This window comes from Pan paniscus, chromosome 6 (assembly GCF_029289425.2).
Source record: "Pan paniscus chromosome 6, NHGRI_mPanPan1-v2.0_pri, whole genome shotgun sequence".
NCBI lineage: Eukaryota > Metazoa > Chordata > Mammalia > Primates > Hominidae > Pan > Pan paniscus.
This window is the reverse complement of record NC_073255.2, coordinates 8,752,376-8,777,658: the sequence shown is the minus strand read 5'-3', so window position 1 is coordinate 8,777,658 and position 25,283 is coordinate 8,752,376. Positions and strand designations below refer to the sequence as shown.

Genomic DNA, 25,283 nt, shown 5'->3' with positions numbered 1-25,283 from the left:
GCACACCCAGTTATAATTTTTGTATTTTTAATAGAGATGGAGTTTCCATATTGGTTAGGCTGGTCTCAAACTCCTGACCTCAGGTGATCCGCCCACCTTGGCCTCCCAAAGTGCTGGGATTACAGGCGTGAGGCAATGCACCCTGTTGTCATACAGTAATTTATTAGTTAGGACAGACGTGCTTTGTTCTAATAACAAATAAATGCTGAAATCTCAGTGCTTATCATACCAAGGTTTGTTTCTTACTCATAACGAGTCCAGTTCTGCTTGGGTGGCCCTCCCGGGCTATTCTTCCCCTGTACTGATTCAAATATCCAGACAGCTTCCATCTTGTGGCTCAATATGTGGCCTGGCCATGGTTGTCCCCAAAGGGGAGGGAGAGCATGAAGGTAACACATTGGCTCTTAAACACATGGCCTGAAAGTGACACTTTATTCCACTGACATGGCCCTGCACCTGCAAAGGGGCTAGAAATCTCTTCCGTCCTGAGAACAAGTGGACTGTGTTACAGTTAGCAATTATCAAGTTATTTGTAATGAAGTGTCAGCTGACAACACATGTAGGTCCCACCTCGTTTTGTAGACAGCAAAAGATTGAAAACACCTGATTTATAAAATCATTTATTTCTCAGTTATCAGAGTCTTTCACTTTCTCAATTCTGCCCCTGATATTTAGAATTCTCCCTTTGGTTGGCACCTGGGCATTTACACCCTCAGATAATTGCCTGTGTTAAAGATTCAGGATGAGTAAGACACGAGCCTTCCATCTCGTTCGGAAAGAAAGGAGCAGTTGCGAAATTTGACCTCAGGCATCCTCAGATCCAGTTTTAGAATGTGAATATGAAAGGACTGAAAATAGGTTCTTTGGAAATTTTACATGTCTGCCTACGCCTTGGAAATCTATATGTATCCTGAGTGATACTCAGACCAGTGACTGCTGCTTTGGGAAACTGGGCATATTGAGCTACCCCAAATGTGTTCAAACTTTGAGGGCAAATGATCATAGCTTAACCTAAGATTTAAGACAGATTAGATTTCCTAAGATTTAACAACAGTGAAATCAGGTTGAAATAAATCACACAGGGGAAAAGAGGACACCTTGGGATGGGAAGAGATGGGGATATGGTGAAGGAGGCATGAGTGGGCAATAGAAACAATCCGGTTTTGCCTTGTGGGGTGAGGAGAGAATGATGGTCTTTGTTGTGGTGAGGGAAGTCTTGCTGGGAGCCACCAGCTACACTTCTCTTCTAAAACTCATTCCCCAATCCATCCATTTGGGGCACAGAAACGAAATATTAGAACTGGTATTTTAACTTATGTTTTCTCACCGAAAGCCCAAGAAGGAAACTAAGTTTCAATGTTATTTATTATGCAGGTTGAGTCTGTTGGTCGGGTGGCCCCAGGTGACACTCTGTACGCAAGCTATCCCAAGGAAGGGTCTGAAAATTCTCATTGTCAGAGAAGTGGACAGGATGCCCTCATAGGCATGGGATGCAGTTTCACCTTTGCCCGGAGAGGTGGATTTATGTATTTGTGTATTTCGTTTTATCTAAACTAACTCTCACAAAGTGGACAACTGAAGACGACGGCATTTCTGGGAAGAAAGCACAGATCTGAGTCACTCACAACACCAGCACAATCAGATGGCAACAAACGGCAGCAGGAACACTTGTGTCGTCAGTAGAAGCCACGTCGCCAAGAAGAAACAATTATCTATAACCAGATGTCATAAGAATTTTTCCAAAAAACTAGATTGTATCAAGAAAATCAAGTAAAATATGGATTTCCATTCACAAAGTGCATATTGCGCCATGAGACGTCAAGTAAAGACGGAAAGGAACCTTCGTGATTAGCACTGCTGATTTCCGTCCTCTCTTCTGTCTGATGGTTAATGCTTAGAATTGATAAGTAACTAGGTGTTCATGCATAAGGAGTAAATGCTCAAGGCTTGTTTCCTGATGGTGTGTTTACGGAAAAGCATTAGGGACCATGGCCTAGACTTAGTTCTGTCCAACACCAGCTCAGGAGGCCAGGGCAGAGCATGCCTCACGCTTCACTCCATACAGCAGGCTCGATGCATGGCTAAATGATTAAACTCATGACTTGACTATAAAATAGACTTCTTATTTATGTTTCTGAAAAATTCTGGCAGTAAAGTGTCATACAATCTATAAAACTATGCTTAGTTCTAAACTGCTCATCTGTGATGTGGGGCTAGGCCCCAGATTGGTTTTTAGTAATATTTCAAACAGTTCCTATTGTTTTAGGAACCCGAGCCAAGTCAGAGGCCATCTGGAAGGCGTCTGCCTGTTCCCCTCTCTCCCTTTAATGTTAACGGTGCAAGGAAAATAGGAGAGAGTTGTACCTGGGCACACAAAAGCCATGTTTTACAGGGCAGTCCTCTCAAACGACTGTTCATGGACATTCTCAGGAATCCACTTTCAACTACTAACCCTACATGAGTCTGCAGTTAAATTAGCATTATAGAGGACAAAAGAATGTTAAGTGGTCTTCAGAATTAAAAGCAAGGGTTTGTCAGCCTGAAGGAGGATCAGCTGAAATGATACCCTATCTGCAAATGTTGTTTGAAGAGGAGACATTAAAATGAAAGAGGTGAAAAAAACAGGAAGGAGAGAGGCAGTCATTTCTTTTTAATCCAAGCTTCATCCCTAGTAGAGAATCTCATTACATTGGACATTTTGAATATTGGATCAGAACTCATGGTATGTCTAAGGCATGTACAATGGCGTATAAACAATGACTGATTAACCACTGTATAGAATTCGTCTCATCGCCTAACTGTGGCTTTTTTTTTTTTTATTAAAGGAAGAAACTCTTATTCACATAGTAATTCAGTTCAGAAGTTCTGTTCCACAAAGGTTAACTCAATGTAAAATCTTCAAAGCAAAAGCCAAAAATAGGTTGACAGGTTCATAAAGCTTTCCCGGGTCTGACCTCGGAACAGACACATCTACTCTCAGGCAGGCCCAAACCCTTCTTTTTCTGGTGTGCACCTGAGCAGTGGGAGCTGGCCATGAAAAATTCATGCAGGATGCTTCAACAGTCCCACCTATGTCCTTAACATCTGCTGGCTTCACATCACATTAAAACTTCAAAGTGGATCCACCCCTGGGATGGCAGCAAGCTCTCACCAGGGCAGCAGGGTGGAGAGTTCAGGGAAATCCTCTCCTTCCCTACAGGAATATCGGTTCAGAACATGCTGGAATTTATCTTCTTAACCACGCAAAAGGGGAGAAATGTTGAGAGATAATAATGCCATCTACTAAATATGCACTAAACAGCAGGCAGTACCATTATGGGACTGCATCTCAGTTCTAACAGTCATGCTTTCTTTAAAAAAAATATTTAAATCTAAAACCTCTTTATCTTTTGCTTCCCATAAGCTTCAGGTGTAGCCACAGTATCTAGCAATTGAAAAGGGGTGACGTTTTTGAACTCTCAAGTACAAGGTTGTTGACGGAAATGTATTATTTCCTCCTGTTAGCTGGGTGACAGCGCATCACTTATTTAGATGTTTTGAGACAGGGCTAGGCCTGGTTGCCGCTCCACTCTAACACGGTGCTGTCCTCAAGGAAGGAACGGATTATTACCACAACAGCAAACAAGAGGCGGGGCTGCATGACACTCCGATTTTAAACTAATTACAGCACAATCCACCAGGAATTTAATTACCAGTACCCGATCATCCCTACGGTGTTCACTACATAAAGGTTCCCTGCTTTATTCTCCCGACAGCAAGGAAAAATGTATCTTCATTAAATGATAATTGGCTGTAATATCTTTTGATTTTTCAGAAACGCTGGCTGGAAAGTTTTTACAAATTTTCCTCAATCTTGTGTGGTGTTTCCACAAAAGCCTACATCAGAAGAAAAAGATATCTAAGTCTGCAGAACACACTCTATCTTACTCCCAGTATCAATAGGTCTTGAGAATATCTAATTTCATAATAAATCTGGTGAAGAGACGCATCCTTCAATACTTCACAGCCTCACCAGGAGCAGGGTGGCCAGGTCCTGAACTGCAGTGTTCACTGCTTAGAGCCCTCACTGCATGCCAGAAAGAAGCACAATTTAAACAATTATGGGGGATTCTGCAGATTAATCAAGACTTCTGACTTTTAGAGGTTTTCAAAATAAAACTTTTAGCAAAAAAACAAACAAACGAACAAACAAAAAAGCATAATTGGTTGCCATTTAACATTTAGCTAAATCCCGTTTGTCACCAAGAAGGTTCTCCTAAGAATTAAAATAAGGCAGTTTCCTCAATCTCCTTACTTCTCCCATTTTACCTGGCCCTCATAAAAAGCAAAGAATTCATAAAGGAACAAAATGTAGGTTTTGTCCTAAGATTTAAAATAAGTCCGTATCATCAACTGCCTTGTATCTCACTTTTTACACATTTTTACCTGGTGCCAATGAAAAGTTAAAAAATACATACAAAGGAACAAAATGCAAGCCAGTTAATTATAATATTTATGAGCAGCTTTCAATATACTTTTCGGTCAGGGTAGAAACTGAAATTACTGAAAAAAATTTACATATTCCAATTATCTAACACCATGGTATTACGTTAGTACAGCAGTTTGCAAATTCACTGTACTCGCTTTATTTTCTGCTGGCCCTTACAGAGTAGGGAGGTAGGCAAGTACTAGGTAAGGACTGTTTTATAACTTTGTGATGTTAACCAGTTTCTGTGGAATAATTCTTCTAATAGAGGAAGGCCAATTTCCTTGTTTCTGATGCAGAATTTCACCCCCTTTGACTCATTATTATCCTGGTAGTTATATTACAATTGAGTACAGATTCATATTTGCTAAACAAGATAAATGGCTCTACTTGTAAAGTTTGGAATCATTAAAATAACAATCGATTTGATAATACAATTTCCATTCTTTATCATAACCCTTGGAAAAAATCTTAATAAATCATCCTCATTTCTACTGTAATTCTTAATGCAGACCCTCCTTTACATCATAGTACAGCATGCACTGGGTTTTGTGAACCCCACCCCTAATCCACGTGCATCATTCTCCAAGGCATCGCAAAGACCCCACTCATCCTAAATCTGTGCCAAGTCTACGTTCTGCAGAGCAAGATTCAATTCCTCAAATTAAGGAGCTCAAGGCAGGATGACAGCACATCATGGCCACTTGGGACCAATTAGGCAGGCATCTGAGACCCCACTCAGTTAACTCCCACAGACGCCTGCACCCAGAGTTTGCTACAAAGATTCACCCAGGAAATTCTACTGGGCCTAAGGTAATTGTACCCCTCGAGGGCCATGTGAGGCAAATACTATCACTCCATCCCACATACTTTTCTTTTTTTTTTTTTTTTTCTTTTTGAGACGGAGTTTCATTCTTTTTGCCCATGGCATGATCTCAGCTCACTGCAACCTCCACCTCCTAGTTGCAAGTGACTCTCCTGCCTCAGCCTCCCCTGTAGCTGGAATTACAGGTGCACACCACCATGTCTGCTAATTTTGCATTTTTTGTAGAGTCAGGGTTTCACGATGTTGACCAGGCTGGTCTCGAACTCTTGACCTCAAGTAATCTGCCTGCCTTGGCCTCCCAAATTGCTGGGATCACAGGTGTGAGCTACCACGCCTAGCCCCACATACTTTTCAAACCACTTGCAGGGGAAACGATTCCTTCAAGACAATTTTTAAAAAGATAAAATCCACTACTATACAAACAAATCAATATAATTCACTCATATGATATGATAATAATATTTTGAAATTTACCATCCGCCATGACTAGTTTCAACCCTATTTTCTCAACCGCATGACAATTTCATTTCATACCATGAAGCTTCATGCTGCAAACATCTGATGACAAGCCTTCTGATATGGATGTCTGAATCTAGTTTAGTTCAGAGTTCCTGCTTTGGGTGATTTTCCCTTCTTTAGCAATTAACTCTTGCTGGTAGAATTTAAAGTCCAAACATGTAAAACTAAGTTTACTCAAACTAAAGTCCCCTCAAATAAAATTGACAAATACCGATGATTTGTGTGCACTGTCTTCAAGAATCAGGCTTTCAGTTAAATTAGGTGGAAAAAATGATCAACTGATTATGCTTAAATACTGCTAATTTTGGTACAACTTAATATGTAGAATTTCTCAAAGATTTTCTTGTTAGATTAAAAGAATATAATCTATACCTAATCTAGTCCTGATTTAGGTTCATGGATACAATTCATTTAAATTGAAAGTTTCTTGTTGTTAGGAACAATATGCATTGACTGTGTATAAAAAGCAAATACTTTTTTTTTAATACCCAAAAAAGATCTGGCATTCAGAAGTACCACTTAGATTCACATTTTTCCACATATCATTTTGAAGAAAGCAAGAGCCCTAAAGCTCTCCAAACTATTGGCACTGGATCAATATTAAACCATAACTACTACACTAGAGAGATAAAATTTATGGCAAAATGTCCCGTCAGACAGTGGTTATTGATTAAAGCAAGTTTTTATTGCTTGCAGAATTACCATTTGGGATTTCAAAACTCACTTGCTATGCTCAAATAAATGAATGGGCTTGTCTTGTTTTCTCCATTTTTCTCATTCACGGCCTGCACGTAGTATGCCCCGGCATCACTGGTTGTGGTGGCAAGGATCACCAGCTGATTCTCCAACGTGATGGCTCTGTTTCAGAAAAGAAGAGGACAGTGTCAAAGCTACTCCAGGGAACTTCTTACTTGTAAGACAAAATTAATTAGGCCAACTATAAAGGAATGCCTAGAGCATAAAAGAAGAGCTAGAAGGACAAAAACAATACACAGGCCAACTTTAAGAATACGACAATGCCAGAGAGAGCCTCTTCCGATCCAGCTGGCACACTGCAGCCCCAGTGTCTGAGCCTACCGGGTGCTCCACATCTGTGCCAGCACTTGACTATGAAGAAGACAATGTTCTGGAACATAGACATCCAGAGTTCATTAAAACTCAGAGGTTCCTCCTCTGAGAATGCATAACAAGACCAGTTAGAAGGAATCCCTTCAATTAGAAGGCTGGACCACCACAACCCGGACCCAGGGCAAGTGAATTAGTTGTGGTTTTCTCCACCTCAGGGGAGCCTCATCAGAGGCTTTGTGTATGGATATCTACACTGGTGTGTAGAAGGAAAGTCGCCAATGGGCACAGTGCTGCTCCCCTTCAACTTAACTTCTCCCATCATTATTAACTCCAGGCCACGTCTTTTTCACCTGTACTATCTCCCCATGTCTTAGAAGTGCAAACGATGAGTAAACAGTCTTCTTGATCGTGACCAAGACCTTCTCATTCATCCTGATTCTAGTGGGAAAGGCATCTCTGAGACTCGTTTAATGCACGTGCCCTTTCTCTGCGCCACTGAGGCTCACAGAAGTTAAGTTGCTTGTCCTAGGTAACACAGCAACTTAACAGCAGAGAAGGGACTAGGTGTTTTCACAGGCAGATTAATACTCATCCAATCATACCATAGAAAGACTCTCATTATACTTAATTTTTAAAAAAGAATAAAAACAAGAAAGACACAACTTCCATTCATCCAAGGAACTTTTATTTGAAATGGGTGTTTTATGGTATCCTTCACTTATAATTCCGTATTCTTTTTGCCAGTTAAAGAGGTGGATGAGGGTGGTAAAATTTGTTTAAAAAAGTATGGGCTGAGCGCAGTGGCTCACATCTGTGATCCCAGCACTTTGGGAGGGCGAGGTGGACAGATTGTGATGTCAAGAGATCGAGACCATCCTGGCCAACATGGTGAAACCTCGTCTCTACTGAAAATACAAAAATTAGTTCGGTGTGGTGGCACACGCCTGTAGTCCCAGCTACTACAGAGGCCGAGGCAGGAGAATAGCTTGAACCTGGGAGGCGGAGGCTGAACTGAGCTGAGATCGCGCCGCTGCACCCCAGCCTGGTGACAGAGCAAGACTCTGTCTCAAAAAAGAAAGAAAAATAAATATGAATGTGAGTAAACTATTCATTGGCTGGTGAATTTGGCATAGAAGGTAAGATGCATTCTGAGCACCAAAATATCATTTAGTCTAAGCTCTTATTTCAAAAACAAGAGAAACATCTTAGGTCTCTAGAGTGAGTTGTGTTACCCACCACAATTGTGGTACTCTATAGGGAATAGTTACAGCACTTTCAGATTCAGATCATCTAAAATCTGTATTCTGGTAACATTAAAAGCATGCAAAATGAGTAATCTCTCATGAGGAATTTTAGCATTATAATAATCCTTTTTCTTCCTGCTACCTTTTGCAGAGCTTTTGCAAAAACTCTTGATTTTTACACATTATATAAAATTATCTTAAGAAGTTATTGCTTATTCAGGGTTCCCATAGGATATATTACTGTTTGAGGTCTCTATGACTAACTTACTTCATGTCTCATTTATGAAAATTTCCCTATTAGGAAGTTTTCAATTTTTAGTCCCATAAAAATATTTCAATAGAGTTTTATTATAATTATTTATGACTCCTTTATAGATTCTTTTATAGAACCATAGAAATTGTTCCATTTTATTTTAGTATATGTTACACTGGCAGCTAAAATTAAATATGAATATTTACTACACATGAAGTTACACATTTAATAGTACAATTTCAAAACTGAATATGTAACTTTTTCTTTGACATCTGATTTTTACCATAGTAATTTCAAATATGCCTATTGTTTCTCAGAATTATCCTTATAAAATATCCATGAATTCTCGATATTCTTTATGGCATTATTTCAAGAGTATTGAAAATAAAAAGGTACATAAAGATAAAAATATTAAAGTTTCCATCTATTATAACTTTTATCTTTAAGCTCATCTTTTTCTTTTAGTTTTTAATTTCTATAAAGGTTTAAGTCAAAATTCATGAAAAAAAAAAAAAAAAACTGCTGCTGCCAAAAAGACACCATGAAAATGCTACATCTTTGGAGATCATGAAGATTAATTTCCCAGAAACCAAGTCTTTGTTCCTATCCAAATCTTTCTGAACAGAGCATTTCTACAAGAGACTGACTTTTTAAATGAAAATAAAACATCCAAAACCATTCATTTTAATTTTAAATTCTGATAACTGCTGTAAACCTTAAGAAGAAAACCATGTTTAAAGACAGTAAAGCAAGTATCGTGTGCCCATCCTGTCTTCTTTCTTAGCGGCCCTGATTTTGTCGTGGCAACCATGCCTTCCCCCTGCAATCCAGCCATGCAACACAAGAGAGCTGGCCCCATTCCCAGCATCAGGTGTGGGTCTTGATCACTTTGTCCCACATGTTCATGGTGGTGATGTTATGGCCATGATAGAAATGACCTTCACATGAAGGTGATAACTGTGGCAGCAGAATAGAGAGAACGGAAAGCACTTGGGTCCTTCATGATCTCATAGAGCCAATGAACCAACCATCCAGCAGCCTGTCCTGTCTGGGGACTTCCTGGTTCATGAGCTCAGATACTTCCTGTTGAACCTTGATAAGTTAGGGCTGCTGTCACTAGAAGTCAAAACATGCCAATACAGATTCACAACAGCACATGCGATAACATCTTTTTTGGATTTAAGTGTTCTATGCACTGCAAATAAGTCCTATGTATCTGTTTCTACATATGTGTGTACACATAAAATGTTAACAGTGGTTAGTCTGAGTGGTACAATTACAGGCTATTTCCTTTTGATTCTACCTTTTAAAATATTTTCCAGTTTTTCCACAATAAATATCACTTTTGCTATCAGAAGGTAATGAAAAGAACACAGGGGCATGCTAAGTAATTATGGTAGCAAAGTTGAATACTTTGCCCATAATATGAATTACCTGGCCTTATTATAACATAGCTCCAGATTACACATTTAAAACTTACACTGACTTCATAGAAAAATTATAATATTTGGCCTGAGAGATTTTCCTTTAACTTTATTGAAACAAATGTATGTGTGGCTTTAAATAAAATTACTTCCTTAGTCTTCCCCCATATTTATACATTTAAAAATGAAACCTCGTCATTTTAACTCCCAATTCCATGGGATAGTAGTAAAGAGAAGAGGAACAAAAATAACTGAGTACAATATGGATGAGATGAGCTGCTGCTCGGGAGAAGACACTGCTACATCATAAAGAACAAGCTAACCGGTCCTAAGGTACGAATTATAAGCACAGGAAGGGTTTTCACAAGAGAGAAATCAATCTGTTGTTTTTCATTGCTGAGAATGATGAGCAAAGTATCTGTGCAGTTCAGTAAAGGAAGACCATTTCCAGTGAGCACTTGCTAAGTGCTTCTGGCCATTCTTCACTTGGTTCTCCAACACTCTCCTGAGGTACTAGGCAAAATCATAGTTCTCTATTTCAGAAAAGATGAAATCCGAGGAAGAGAGTAGCTAGCTGGGTCTCTGACCACCAGCATTGAGATGATGGCTAGACCCACCCCTTGGGCATGGGGGAGGGAGGGCCACCTTGCTAGGCATCGACTGGGAAGCTCCCTGCTATGTTTACATGGCCAGGGGGTGTGGCCTTCCCCAGGCCACACCAGATCAGCTGCCTTCAGGGACGTGATACTGACGTCAGAATCCTGGAAGCACAGGATTTATGGTTGGTGAAAACAGCCCACTGGGCATTGCATAGGTGCCTGAAGACCAGGAAGGAAGAGTAAGAGAATACATTCACCCTGATCACCACTGGAGCAGAATCAAGTAACTGTTTCACTATTTAATCAGCAACTATTGGAAACCCCACTCCCTGCTCAGAGTGGAGGAGACACTAACCTGAACCAGGACACACTGTTCATGTCCCATAGAGCTTTGATTGGGTGTACTTACAAGCTGTAAGAAGTAACAGGGGGCACTTTAACAACTTTCCCTTAAGAGTGTCTATGGACCCAAGGGGAAGAGTTCCAGGAGGTGTCCAGAAATATTTTCATGATGTGAACATTTTCATGATGCGCTCCCAAAACTTGCACTGTAACCCATCCGTTGGCTTCCATGAAAATATAAATTGTCTTTGGTTATCAATAAGTATTTTGCTCTTTAACACTTACCATAAACTAGGGTGGTAATATCCACATCAATTTATACATTATGATGAAAATTCAGTAAAATGTTTAGTAAAATAATAACTTTGCCCATTAAACATAGAAGCATAATTTGAGTCTATAGTTCTACCACTACGAATGTTAAAGTAACATTTGACTAGTTTCAATTGACCTTCAAGTACATTAACAGAAGGTCAGCGTGCAGGAAGATGAAGAATATTAGTTTGTAAAATCTTAAAAAAAAAACCACTTCAAAATATTCTCCACTTTAATTAAGCAACTTTTAAAAGGGTTGATTCCAAGGCTTAGTGTTCTGACTATAATCTGGATCTCATGCCTCACAATTTAAGCAAGTTCAAGGCAGACAACTTAGAAATTGATGAACTTTCCTTAGCTGTACAACGACAAGAACTAAAATTGCTTTCAAGTAGTTTTGGCACTAATGAGTCCCTGAATGCTCAGTACATGTTAAGTCGCCAGAGTGATATGTTTATTCCATCAAGAGCAAACACTTGCTGCTGACCATTTGCTCTGGGTGTAAGAAAAACATCTTAAAAGCAAAAGAAGAAAGAATTCGGGAAACCTGTTTCTCGTGATTTCAAACCAACAGAAACCACTAGCTGAGTTGTGTTCATTAATAGAATGCATGAATCCCTAGCACAGACCAAGAAGTCCTGGGCAAATGGGATTGCAGCTCAGCACAACTGCATTCAGGCAGGCAGGCTCGCTCAGAGGAGAAAGCCATTAAACTTGAGAACTGTGATTCTTCAGGAAAGGGTAAGTTATACTTCTGCAGTAGGAGAAAGACCAAAAGATGACCAGAGAGGGAAGAAACTAGAGGCAGGAAAAGACCAGTCAAGCCTCCACCAGTTTAGTTACCATAATGGCCCATGCCTTGAAACACATTTCAAGTTAGTCTACGCGGGCATCCTTTCCTAGGATAGTCACTGTTAATCTCATAACGGCAAGTATATGGGAAAATTCCATTGAATTTACGTGAATTCACCTTCTGTCCAACTCTTCTATATTGACTGTCTCTCAACTCTGAAATATAGACCCAAGTGTGGTAAGTTGCAGGGTGGAATTTCTAAAATGTAACTCCTTTAAAATCCTTTGGATTTGAAATACGTTCAGATACACCTTTGTTTTCCCTGTACACAAGGATCCTCCAGTATTTAATCACAGAGCCGAACAGTGCGTAGTCGATAAATGTGGGTTAAATTAATGAAGAAAAAGAAGGGAATCTCTAAGTATTTGTATTTGCATTTTTACTCTGACTATTCCTTTCTGAGCTTGCACATTCAGGCACCCGGAACCCAAGCAAATACAGGAGTAATTTAACCATTTTCTAAATATCTTTGCAGTGCCTACTGTGTGTGTTAACACTGTCCAGGGAAGACATACTGGAAAACATGGTTGTTGAAGTAAGGGGATATCTTACTGGCAAGAGCTGCAAAGGCATAAAAAGATAAGTGATGGCAGTATGAAGTGCCAAATGTGTGAAGCCAGTCTGTTCATTTTACAGAGTTTTAGAGGAAAAGTAGATACGCCACACAGGCAGCAAAGTCACCACAAAGCACGCAGGTCCAACCACATCTGTTTCCCTAGTGATAGCTTCTGAAAGTGTAAAAATCTGATGGGATATCACATTAGCAAGACAGACCCAGTTCTCTAGCCTACAAGGTATTAATAACTCAGGAACAGAAAGGCTGCTTCTGCAGGTGGCGTGGGAGGAAATGCCATCCCTGCTGACCATCTACCCAAGTGCCTTCCACTGGAGCTCTGGCCGGGGGCTTCTGCACGGCCAGGCGGCACATCCAACTCCCTCCTGAACTGCGGGGCTGGCCTGGGGCTCCCTGACTGCTCCCAGCACCATGGCCAACAGCAGCAGCAGAGAGGGGCTTTGGTGGGTGGTCAGAAAAGAGGCAGAGAGGGACATCTGCCTGGGTGCACATTGTCGGCCTCTGAATTAAAGCCCAAAGAAGATGTGAGCTCACAGCTCTTGCATCTTCTCCCAAACAAGCTCCCTGAGTTTCCTGGAACCAGAAGTAGCGTCGAACCTGACTTAAAGTTAAAATCTAACGTGGTCTGCAGAGAAGACACCTTATTTTTCTACCAGAACAAGATGATCACAGTTGACAGGAAGTAACACCATCAATGACACCATGATATTCTGTCTTAATATAGAGAGGCCCTTAACGTGATCAGGCAACTGTGACCTGGGTGGGGCAAGAGAAGTGGAACTGGATCTGGCCCCGCTTTTACTCCCACAGGCTCATCACTTGGCTTTCTCATCTGTAAAATGGGGATAACAATTCTGACATCAAAAGGACACTGATGAAGTGCAAATCAGGTAGTGAGGTGAATGAGGCTGGCTCAGAAGTTACAAATTCCATGTATGCTAAGTCTGAATCTGGTTCCTCAGGTGTAGAATGTGACTGGCAAGTAAGAAAACAGTAAATGTCATCTACTGTCCTCTTCTAGGGGCTAAATATCAAATACTTCCTAGAGTTTTAGTTAATAGGCTTCTGTAAAAACACAGCTAGGTCACTGTATTATCAGATTAGAGTCATAAAATGACCAGAAGCCTCTATTACCTAAAACAAAGCCCATCTGCTCAAGAGTGTACATGTAATAATTTAGCAAAGAGGCCTAGAAACAACTTGTCTTCGGATACTTCCACCCAGATGCCACGAACGTTAAAACCCACTTTACAAGACTTTAGTGCTGGAAAATCCCTGGCCTTTTCTCCACATGTGTTTATGTGTCATAAATAGAATTGATTCTTTTCCTTTAGGAAAGATGCTGTCTAGTAGGAGGGACAGAAAATAAATGAAGAGATTATAGGGTAACTATTGATGTAACTAGTGAAGGATTTATTTCATCAGGGATTTTTGCCCAGAATAAATATATTTTTTATTTATAGCAGTGTTTCTTAAATTTCCTTGCTAATCTTCAAAAGCACTTCAGTCAATTTGTACTTATCCAGGGGCCTTTTGTTATTTTAACTAATTGTTTCAGCACTAGGCACAAATAAATGGCTATGCCAAATTCCTGGTGTGGTCATATGCAGAGGAACGGCATGAAGGAGGAGTTTTTACAGAGCCCAGGTTTAGGCAGAAACATGTCCAGCCAAGACTTTTTCTGCTAAAATAAAAATTCCAGGAAAAATAAAAAGAAACATGATTTAAACAAAATGTGCGGAATACATGTTTTCAGTCTTTAGATCCTTAAACAGTGGAACTTCCCAAGAGTGTAAAATCCAGTCAAATTGGAAACCATGAAAAGTGAGGACAGAAAGGCGTCTAAAAAGTAGATGAGGACCAACTAAAACTGCTCTAGATATGGGGGGGGATCCTCATGAGGAATCCTCCTCTCCCCAGGATACTCTGCAAACAGCAGTCAATTCTGAAATCAGCTCAGTTTATATAGCAAGAGAATAAAACACAATAAATAATTCCATCAAAAATTAAATAAATATGGCCATGGCTAAGCAAGACACAGCAGATACAAGAATATTCCTGGGAGGACTGTGCATGGCTGTCGGCGTCCGCACCTGCAGCCTCTGCAGAGAAGCGTTGGCCCAGCCATTCTTACTTCATGGGCTGAGTTGGGGAAGCCTGGGTCTGGTAATTCTCGCTTCCTGACAAGTCAAATGCTTTCTGTATCTCACTTTCTGCGGAACGAGGCACTCAGGAGTCTTTCTTCCCTTGTGCAGATAAAGGGGCACTGGGCAGAGGACTTGACCCTCGCTCCACGTGATGCTGCCCGCAGAGGATTATGTCTTCGTTGCTGGACCAAGCATACGCAGCAGCCGCTAGGAAGCAGAGGGCTCTTCTTTAAAAGCAAATAATAGCAGAGGAATACTAGAAAATTATGAGCAGAGTGAACTGCTTTTTGAAATGCTTTCCATCACCTTTCCAGTCTGTCACCACATTTGTTCCTCTTTGAAGGAGCATAATTATGACCAAAGGGTTCCACTCTCGTGTTAAGACTCTTTTCGATTGCTGAGTGACAAAGCTGTGCCCAGCAGAGACGGGAGCACCTGCGATGGCTAAGGCAGACTCACAGCACCTCGAGCACAGCTGATCTCAGGGATACGGTCTGGATCTCTGTTCCATCCAAATCTCATGTTGAACTGTAATTCCTAGTATGGGAGGTGGGGCCTGGTGGGAGGTGACTGGATCAGAGTCATGAGGGTGGATTTCTCATGAATATTTAGCACCATCCTCTTGGTGCTGTCCTCATGATAGTGACTTCTTGTGAGATCTGGCTGTTTAAAAGTGTGTGGCACCTCCCCCTTCTCTCGGTCCCTCTTGCTCCTGCTCTCGCCAGGTAGCGCGCCTCCTCCCCCTTTGCCTTCTGCCATGATTAGAAGCTTCCTGAGGCCTCCCCAGGTGCAGATGCCACCATGCTTCCTGTACAGCCTGCAGATCTACGAGCCAATTCAACCCCTTTTCTTTATAAATTACCCCGTCTTGGGTATTCTCTTATAACAATGCAAGAACAGCCTAATACCCCTTGGTGATGCTGGATCCTCAGTGCACGACTCAAAACACATGCTCCCCTAACTACAGGGATAGATCATGCTCACGCACAAACGCCATCAACAATGAAGATGAAAATAAATCAATAAGAAAATCCAATTTTTAATGATTTTCTTTCTTTCTGAACGCTACTACGATAGGTATGGCATTTGTGTGTAAACAACATCTGTCGGGTTCTTTGCTTTATCAGACAGCCCGCCAGTGCCATCACTCTCTGTGACTATGGACACTGTTCTGGAAAACAAGTACAGGGAAATGGTCAAACAGCCATCAGGTAGAAACTGATGTATCAAACAGCCGTCAGGTGGAAACTGATTTATCAACAAGGCTGGGAGCTCTTTAAAATCCTGGTCCCCTAAACTGAGCTTTCAGGAGGGCTTACTGCACCCTTGGTTAACTGTGACACACATGTCTCTTCTGCCTCACTGTGCAGGTCGGGCTGGGATTCAGGCCTTGCATTATTTACACCTGTGCTGGGAATTATTCAGAAGTTGCCAGTAAGCAAATCCCACTGAACCATTAGCCACAGTTGGGAGACAGACACTGGCATCCTTTCAGCATTCTGAGATTCTTCTGTGTAGGATTTCAGAGGGAGTGAACCTGCTGGCTTTGGACATACCTCCCTAGGGACCGACCCTCCATCTGCGCCTCACTCAGCCACCACCTGGAGTTGCTTGTCACTTCTCAGAAGGGGCACCATGCTCCCCGTCAACTCTTCTTCTCTACAAAGCTTCTGCTCTGCCCTCCTCGCCGTCATGATGAGGAGGGCACGTTCTACGGGCCTGGCAACTGCTGTGTGCTCTGCATGCATCTCACCTAGCCCTCACGGTCATCCCACAGGGATTCAAATTCCCTTGCAGCAACCAGGGGTTAACATCAAGGTTTGGATCCAGAGATGACTGCATGGGAGTCCCTTCTCTGACACTTCCTAGGTGGTGACGCTTTGACAACGGGCCAGCTGCTTGACTGACAGCACCAATGCTCAGGCCGGATGGGGATAATAATTGTATCCATCCCTTAGTGTTGGCAGGAGAATTAAATGAGATATTAAAAGGTGATTGGTACATACAGTTGGCATACACTTAAAACTCAGAAAAGCTTAGCTGCTGTTATTATCTCCATGTTACAGAAAGGAAGCAGAGGCTACCAGAGGTCAAATAATTTTGCCAAAGAACATGAAGAATCAAGACTCTAACCCAGCCTCCCAGCCTGTGCCCATCCCAAATGTATTCTCTCATCAAGTCCTTTAACGGTTGTCTCTGTCATCTCCCTGGCCCCAGACCCAGTGAGACAACATGCCAGGGAGAGGAGTCTGTGCAAACCTTTGTTGTGAGGTTAACAGTTCTGCACCTTGGCCCACTCTCTCTGTTTCTCTCTGTGTGCCTCTGTCTTCGTGTCTCTTTGTCTGTCTCTGCCTCCCCCTTTCTCTAGGTCTCCCATCAGATACCCCCACTGGCTAAGCAAGGCCTGGCCTATGGTAGAGGGGATCACAAAACTGGTGACGAAATGCAGGGGTAGACTCTCTGAATTTTGGGCTTGAGGCAGCCCCTGGCATTACCATCTACCGGGAGCGCGACTATACCACAGCATGCTGGGTCTCAAGAGGGAGCCCCCACACCACCCGAGTTATGTGTGTCGGCGTTAAGCACTTCCCCTTCCTATCCTGATAGAACCCTCCTAGGCAGGCCTTCTTGGCCTTCTTTGGGACTGTTCTGGAGGTTACCTTCTCCACTAGGCAGCTGTCAGTCCCGCTAATAAGAGGCAGAGCTATGAGCCCTGGGTTCCGTCCATGAAGACTAATGAAAGCAGTCTCCTTTGGGCATGGGGTAGATTTTTTTTTCTCAAGAGGTAAGAACTTTGGACTTTCCCAGGTAAGGCTTTATAAATTCCTTTTTATTTAACACTAGGATATGTCTAAAATGAGAAAATAAGATGACAACTTCAGATTTGCCTGGGTGAAATACAGCTATCGATAACTCAAAAAGGGCCGTTTTGAGAAAGTCTGAGTAAATTGAAAACATTATTAACCACAACAATACACACGTAAGATACAGGCAGGAAGCAAATTTAGGTAATATCACTCTTAGTTCCCAGACAACCCCACACAAAAATAAAAACGGGAAAAAACTGGATAAAAATAGAAAAAGGGGCAGCAGCTACTTTTCCCAACTGTCTCCACCACCTGCCAGTTAATGATCGTGCAGTTCGTTTCCATGACAAACACAACACAATAACATAAAACGTAATTGCTCCATTCATCTCCTCAGAGAACTGCGACGTGGTTTCATAGGTTGTGATGTATTTGTTCTTAGTCCTCGTCACATTTCTCCACAGGCGTTTTAGGTTTGCCACAAGCAGTATGTAACTGGTGCAAAATGATTCAAATGAACAGGTGCGAAGTTCTGAAAAGGACCAAAGGCCACAGAAAATTCTTCGCTAGGGTCTATAAAGCTAACGGTCTCTGCTGGGTGGAGAAGGCAGGGAAGGGTGAGCATCACAGAGCTCCGAGGCCCAACTCTTGAGCCGTCTGTTGGGTCACATGAGCCTTCTTGTGGTGGGCCGAATAAGGGCCCCCAAGGACATCCACGTTCTAATGTGGACATCCACATCCTAGAGATATGTTACCTCACATGGCAAAGGGACTTTGCAGATACGGTGAGGTTAAGGATCTAAAGATGGGAAGATTGTCTTGGATTATTTGGGTGAGTCCATGTGAGACAAAGTCCCAGCAGTGAGAGAGAAGTCAGAAGAGTCACCGGCAGAGGAGAAAGTTTATGCTGCTGACTTTGGAGATGGTGGGAGGGCTACAAGCCAAGCATTTGCAGTCTTTCCTTGTCTTTGACCTCAGGGCCTTATCATGCAGTTTGTGGTAGCAACAGAGATCTATAGGAGGAGGAGCACCTTGAAAATTCACACTGAGGAGAGAAGCACGAAAACTAGAATAGCTCCGAAAAGGAAGAAGAGGGGGCAAAGGAGCCAGGCCAGCTACAAGGAGGTGACTTGGAAGGAGAAAAAGGGTTTAAAGAGAAGTGTTTTGGTTCTCCATTAATTTGGTCATTCTTTGACAGATCACTAATGATCTGAATTGCCTTGACAATATTTCTTTTTTGGATATACTGAATGATGTTTTTCTTGTTTTGGCTTGGCCACCAAGCAAAGACTAGCACTAGATGTGTTTCACACATTTGTTCACTAATTCACTTACTCTTCTGACAAACAATTATTGATCACTTACTGGGGAATTTACTAATATATAAGAGACTATCAAGGCTCTATAAGTCTACAGTCTACAGTCTCCACAGGGGGAACTGCTATGGTCTCAAAATACCATTTGCCACAAAAAAGAATCAGTGCATTTTAGAGAAATGGTTAATTATAGGTCAGGGCAGAAAAAGTACAAGAGGAACCCAGAACATCTTATACCATATAGCAAGAAAGCAAAGACTACGTCATGTCACAAGAACTCAAGAATCAACCTGAAGAGGCTCCCGCTACCCAAGAAAGGGGCAATTTGAGCATCAATACAAAGGCATTCAAGTCAGAAAGGAAAAAGTGAACTGCCTCTATTTGCAGATGACGTGGTCTACACAGGAAATACCAAGGAATCTACAAAGCAACAGTAACAACAACACTCATTGAACTAATAAGTAAGTTCAGCAAGGGTTTCAGAATACAAGATACACATACAAAAAACAACTGTATTTTTTAGTAGCATAAAATATAGCACAAATTTCTTTTTAATGGACGAATAAAAATTGTATATACTTATGGTGTCCAACATGATATATGAGAAACTTGTGAAATGGTGAAATCAAACTAATTAACCATACATTACCTCATGTATTTTTTTTCTTTTTGTGGTAAGAACATTTAAAATCTACTCTCTTAGTAACTTTCAAGTATGCACTCTGTTATTAACTATAGTCACCATGCCGTTTAATAGATCTCCTGAACTTATTCCTTCTAACTAAAATTTTGTGTCCCCACCAATATCTCACCAATCCTTCCACCCCCAATTGTATTTCTCTATAATAGCAATGAACATGTGAAAGCCAAAATTAAAATATAATGCCACTGACAATCACTCAACAGAAATAGGTGAGAACCTAGCAAATACGTACAGAACTTGTATGCTGAAAACTACAAAAATACTAAAGAAAGAAATCAAAGTTCTACACAAATGGAGAGTGATAAAGAGTTCATGGATTGGAAAACACAACAAAGTAAAGATACTGGTTTTGTCCGAACAGGCCTACGTGTTTAATGTGATTCCTTCAAAATCTCAGTAAGATTTTCCTATAGAGAAAATATTCTAAAAATAATATGTAAAGGCAGAAGAATTAGAATAGCAAAAATGATTTTGAAAAAGAAGGAAAAAGTGGGAGGAATAAGTCTACCAGATATACAGCTATATCCAGCGTGGTATTGGCAAAGGAAAAGACAAATAGGCCAATGGGGCAAAATAAAGAACTCAGAAAGAGACCCATAACAGTAGGGCCAAAAGATTTTTTACAAAGGGCAAAAACCAATCTGTGAAGGAAGGAAAGTCTTTTCAACAATGGTACCAAAGCAACTGGAGATTCATAAGAAAAAAGAAAACTGACCTCAGCCAAACCCTCATATAACTGAATACAAAAATAAACCCATAAAACATCATAAATATATTTGTAAAACTGTAAAATTTTTAGAAGATATCAGAGAAATTGCAGAGTTCTTAGATATGACAGCAAAAGCATAATTCATGAGTTAAAAAATTCAGTCAATTGGACTTCATCAACATTAAAAAGTTTTGTTCTGTGAAAGACTATTAAGAGGAAAATACTGCTGGGCAGGGTGGCTCATGCCTGTAATCCCAGCACTTTGGGAGGCCAAGGCAGGCGGATCACGAGGTCAGGAGATCGAGACCATCCTGGCTAACATGGTGAAACCCCGTCTCTACTAAAAATACAAAAAATTAGCCAGGCGTGGTGGCGGGTGCCTGTAGTCCCAGCTACTCAGGTGGCTGAGGCAGGAGAATGGCGTGAACATGGGAGGCGGAGCTTGCAGTGAGCTGAGATCACGCCACTGCATTCCAGCCACCACTGCACTCCAGCCTGGGCAACAGGCCAGACTCTGTCTCAAAAAAAAAAAAAAAAAAAAAAGAGGAAAATACCAGTTGCAAACTGTAAGACTGTGTTTCCAAAAAAAAAAAAAAAAAAAAAGGAAAGGAAAGAAAAGAAAGGAAAAGAAAAGAAAACAGGCAAAGTACAAGAAGAAGCATTTGACCAAAGAGAATACGTAAACAGCAAATAAGCACATAAAAAGTGTTGCGCATCACTAGCCATTAGGGAAATGCAAATTAAAACCATGATGACCTATCCCTCCACACCTATTAAAATGGCTAATGTACAAAAACAGTAATGCAGAGAAACTGGAGCTCTCATATGTTGCTGAGAGAATAAAAAATAGTATAGCCACAATGGAAAATACTTTGGTAGTTTCTAAAAAGCCAAACATATACTTACATTCGACCCACCGATTATAATCCTGAACGTTCATCCCAGAGAAATGAAAATTTACATCTACACAAAAACCTGAATAGAAATGTTCATAGCAGCTTTATTTGTAACAACCAAAACCTTGGGATAAAACAAAAACAAAAACAACAACAAATGTTCCTCAATCGGTGAAGAGTTAAACCGCTACCTCCATTGCACAGAATCCGGCATCACAATAAAAAGAAACAAGCCATTGATACATGCAACTTGGATGGGTCTCAAGAGTATTAGGTTAAGTGGGGGGAAAAGCCAATCCCAAAAGGTCACCTAATGTAGGGTCCACTTACATAACATTCTCAAGATGAGAAAACTGTAGAGATGGAAAACAGATTAGCGGCTGCCAGGTTGGGAAGCTGCCAGGGAAGGTATGACAATTACAGGGCAGCACAAGGGGGATGGATGTCTGTGGTGACAGAACAGCTCTGTAGCACTTTTTTTTTTTTTTGATATAGGGTCTCATTCTGTCCCCCAGGTTGGAGTGCAGCGGCATGATCATGGCCCACTGCAGCCTTGACCTCCCTGGCTCAAGTGATCCTCCCACCTCAGCCTGCTGAGTAGCTGGGCCTACAGGTGCATGCCACCATGCCTGGCTAATTTTTATTTATTTATTTTTATTTTTTTAGAAATAAGGTCTTGGTATGTTGCCCAGGCCGGTCTTGAACTTCCAGGCTCAAGTGATCCTCCTCCCTCGGCCTCCCAAAGCGCTGGGATTATAGGCGTGAGACCAGCCCAGCACTGTATTGTGGTTGTATTGGTAGTTACACACATCTGCACATGTAGTACAATGACAAAGAACTACACACACACATTGTACTAGTGTCAATCTCCTGGTTTTGATATTGTACTACAGTGGTGTAAAATATAAACTTTGGGTGAAGGGTACATGGGACTTCTCTGAATAGTTTTTGCAACCTTCTGTGAATGTATAATTAAGTACAATTTCACAGTAAAAAGTTAAAAAGTAAAAGAGAACAGCTCTGCTAAAGAAAAGAAAAAGGAATACCCCTACTCAATCCACCAGAGCAGAAAGTCTAAACTAAAACTAACAAGCTATTTCATCCTCCAGCTGGTCAGCAGAGAGTTCTCACTGGAGTTTTCAGGGAGACACAAATGTTGGAGTTTGAGAATCGAATCACAAAACAGGGAGAACCACATGAAGACGGAGGTGAGAAAACCCAGAAGAGAGCTCCAAGTGCAAAGGCCCTGCAATGGGACAGGCTGGGCGTGTTCCAAGGGCCAAAGGAGGCCAAGGAAGCAAGAGGAGAAGGAACCGGACAGACAGAGATGCGAGCTGGGAGCAGCCACAGCGTCTGGAACTCACCAGGCCTTGCTCAGGGTCCTTATCAATAAGAAGGACTCATCATCAATCCATCCCTCCCAGGCCCTCCTTCCTGTTTTCATCAAACCTGATGATCTGGTTGCTCAACCCTTAAGGCTAAGGAGAGAGGACGATAGAGAGAGAGCACATTGACAATCTACAATGGTCATAAGTAAATTATATAAATGTAGCCGTAAGAACTCAGAATGCAAAGCTGAGGTCAGTTAGTGAATTTTTTAAAAAAGGATTAAACATTCAGGAGACTCTAGGGTCGTGAAACAGGGAATTCATGCTTTTAATTATAACCTTGCAATGACATTGGAAAGAGAATAAGTGAAGACATATTAGAAAAGTTTTCATTAACCCAACCACAAGGAATGGGGGAAAGGTTATATTGATGAAATATTACATTCAGCTATTTTTAAAACCCAGTTATATGAAATAGCTAATTACACAATAATGTCTCATAAATGAAATAGTGATGTGTCTTATTTAATCATCCGCATCTATGTCTTCCCTTGCTCAAAAACCGTCAGGTTGGTCTGGCTAGTTTAACTGTGCTTTGGAATATACTAGGAAAATAAAAGGAATTTGCCAAAAATTTCAATTTGTTGTGCAAATGTCTGAGTTCAGGACATTTCTGTTAGGGTGGGAAGGACAAAGGGTGTAAAAAAGTGTAAAAAAGAAAGTTAAAGAGTGTTCAACTAGAACCAAGAACTGTAACAAGGACAAGTCCACTAGGCCAAGACAAAAACTGGGCCAGGCTGCTGGTATACCCGGGCTTCCAATGCACCACAGTTTCTACAGGTCAATAAGCTATCTCAAAAGGTATGAAGGACTTTGGTCTTTTGATTCAGGGATTGGGTGTGTGTATATTTAGGAGTGATTCAGATGAAAAACTCTGAATCATTTGGTATGTGATGGCAGAGAAAACAGTACTTGACTTTAAAAAAATAAAAGACGGCAGCCGAGCGAGGCAGCTCACACCTGTAATCCCAGCACTTTGGGAAGCTGAGGCGGGTGGATCATGAGGTCAGGAGATCAAGAACATCCTGGTTAACCCGTCTCTACTAAAAATACAAAAAATTAGCCGGGTGTGGTGGTAGGCACCTGTAATCCAAGCTACTTGGAAGGCTGAGGCAGGAGAATCTCTTAAACCCAGGAGGCAGAAGTTGCACTGAGCCAAGATTGTGCCATTGCACTCCAGCCTGGGTGACAGAGTGAGACTCTGTCTCAATAAATAAGTAAGTAAGTAAGTAAAAGATGGCGATTAGTGTAGCTGAGCACACATCAGTCCGGGTAGAAATGCTCACCAATGAATAATGGGAACTAAGATCCTTACATGCCATTACTCCAGTGCCAGCTGGCTAAGAATTGAGAGAACAAGGGATTAAAAATAAGGAAATGGAAGTGTTGTGTTCCCCCATAATATTAGACACACAGGCTGGCAGCTTCCTAATACAGTATGGCAGGATATGAAATGCAAATCCTGCCCAACAGAAAGGTTGGAGACTGAGAGCCCAACCCACAACCCTGCTACAATCTCACCAAAAACATCTGTTTTATAAAATCACGTATACTTGAAGGTTATCATAGAACCTGCGTAGTAATCCAAACAGTAACAAAGTTCTGGGAAAGGAATATTTTTCCATCTCATGGAGACAAGGACCCAAAACTTCACCCAGGAGACAAAGAAAGAAAAGCATAGAATAAATTTAAAAAAAACCCATGAACTAAGTATTCACTTTACAGTAATTTAGTCAAATTTAGACATACAAATCAAAAGCACCTAGTTCCAAATTTAGCATTTGGAGGAGCAAGTAAACTCAGGCAAGGGTAGAGAGAAGTCACGAGCCCAGTATGGCAATTTTAGGATAAACGAGGTCTTTTTTTTTTTTTTTTTTTTTTTTTTTGAGATGGAGTCTCACTCTGTCGCCCAGGTTGGAGTGCAGTGGCGCGATTTTGGCTCACTGCAAACCCCGCCTCCCAGGTTCACGCCATTCTCCTGCCTCAGCCTCCCGAGTAGCTGGGACTACAGGTGCCCGCCACCACGCCTGGCTAATTTTTTGTATTTTTTAGTAGAGACGAGGTTTCACCATGTTAGCCAGGATGGTCTCGATCTCCTGACCTCGTGATCCACCTGCCTCGGCCTCCCAAACTGCTGGGATTACAGGTGTGAGCCACCGCGCCCGGCCAGGATAAACAGGGTCTAACATATTCATATGCCTTCAACACCGAGAAGCCTAAGTGAATAACTTAGAAGGGGCCTAAATGAGTAACTGGGAAAATGGAAAGAACATGCCACAATTTGAGATAGAAGAATTACTGGATCCTAAAGATACTATTTCTTTCCAGATTCAGTTGGAAGATTTAACACAATTTCAAAGGACATACCAACTGAATGTTCTGAAAATGAAAAATAAGTATTTTGAAGTTTATAAGAAGAAATAAAAAAGTAATAAAAAGGCCCAAGATTTTTTAAAGAGGAGAAGAAACATGAGGGACTTATTCTACTGGTTATCCAATGACATTAAATCCATACTATTACAAATAATGATTGAATAATAAATAATTGAAGGCGAAGAGACAAATCTTCCTTGCAGGAGAATTCAAATTAATAAATGTAGGAGAATGAGGGGAAGAGAAAAATGACCATTAGAAATCCACAGAAACAGTTACTGCAGGCAAGATCCACTGGTGAACGCTAAAATTAGTGGGCACAACTTCAAAGAAAAGCAGAGTATGTGCATAACCTCCAAGCATCTAAGCAAAATTTAATTAATTTTTTGTGGTGGTTTTAATGTGTGTCCACAAAGTCACTGACACTTCTCCCTCTAGTAGGAGGGGGCTTAACTACTCTCC

At 41.3% G+C, this 25,283-nt stretch overlaps 1 protein-coding gene across 4 annotated transcripts in view; it reads right to left on the bottom strand.

Moving 5' to 3' along the window:
• Window positions 1–25,283, bottom strand: part of SDK1 (sidekick cell adhesion molecule 1) — a 963,741-nt gene that overhangs the window by 440,667 nt on the left and 497,791 nt on the right. For all 4 annotated transcript variants that reach the window (XM_034963556.4, XM_063605603.1, XM_063605604.1 and 1 more), the window contains one exon: window positions 6,535–6,668. In XM_034963556.4, the coding sequence (XP_034819447.2) occupies window positions 6,535–6,668 (134 nt within the window). The remainder of the gene's footprint in view (window positions 1–6,534; window positions 6,669–25,283) is intronic.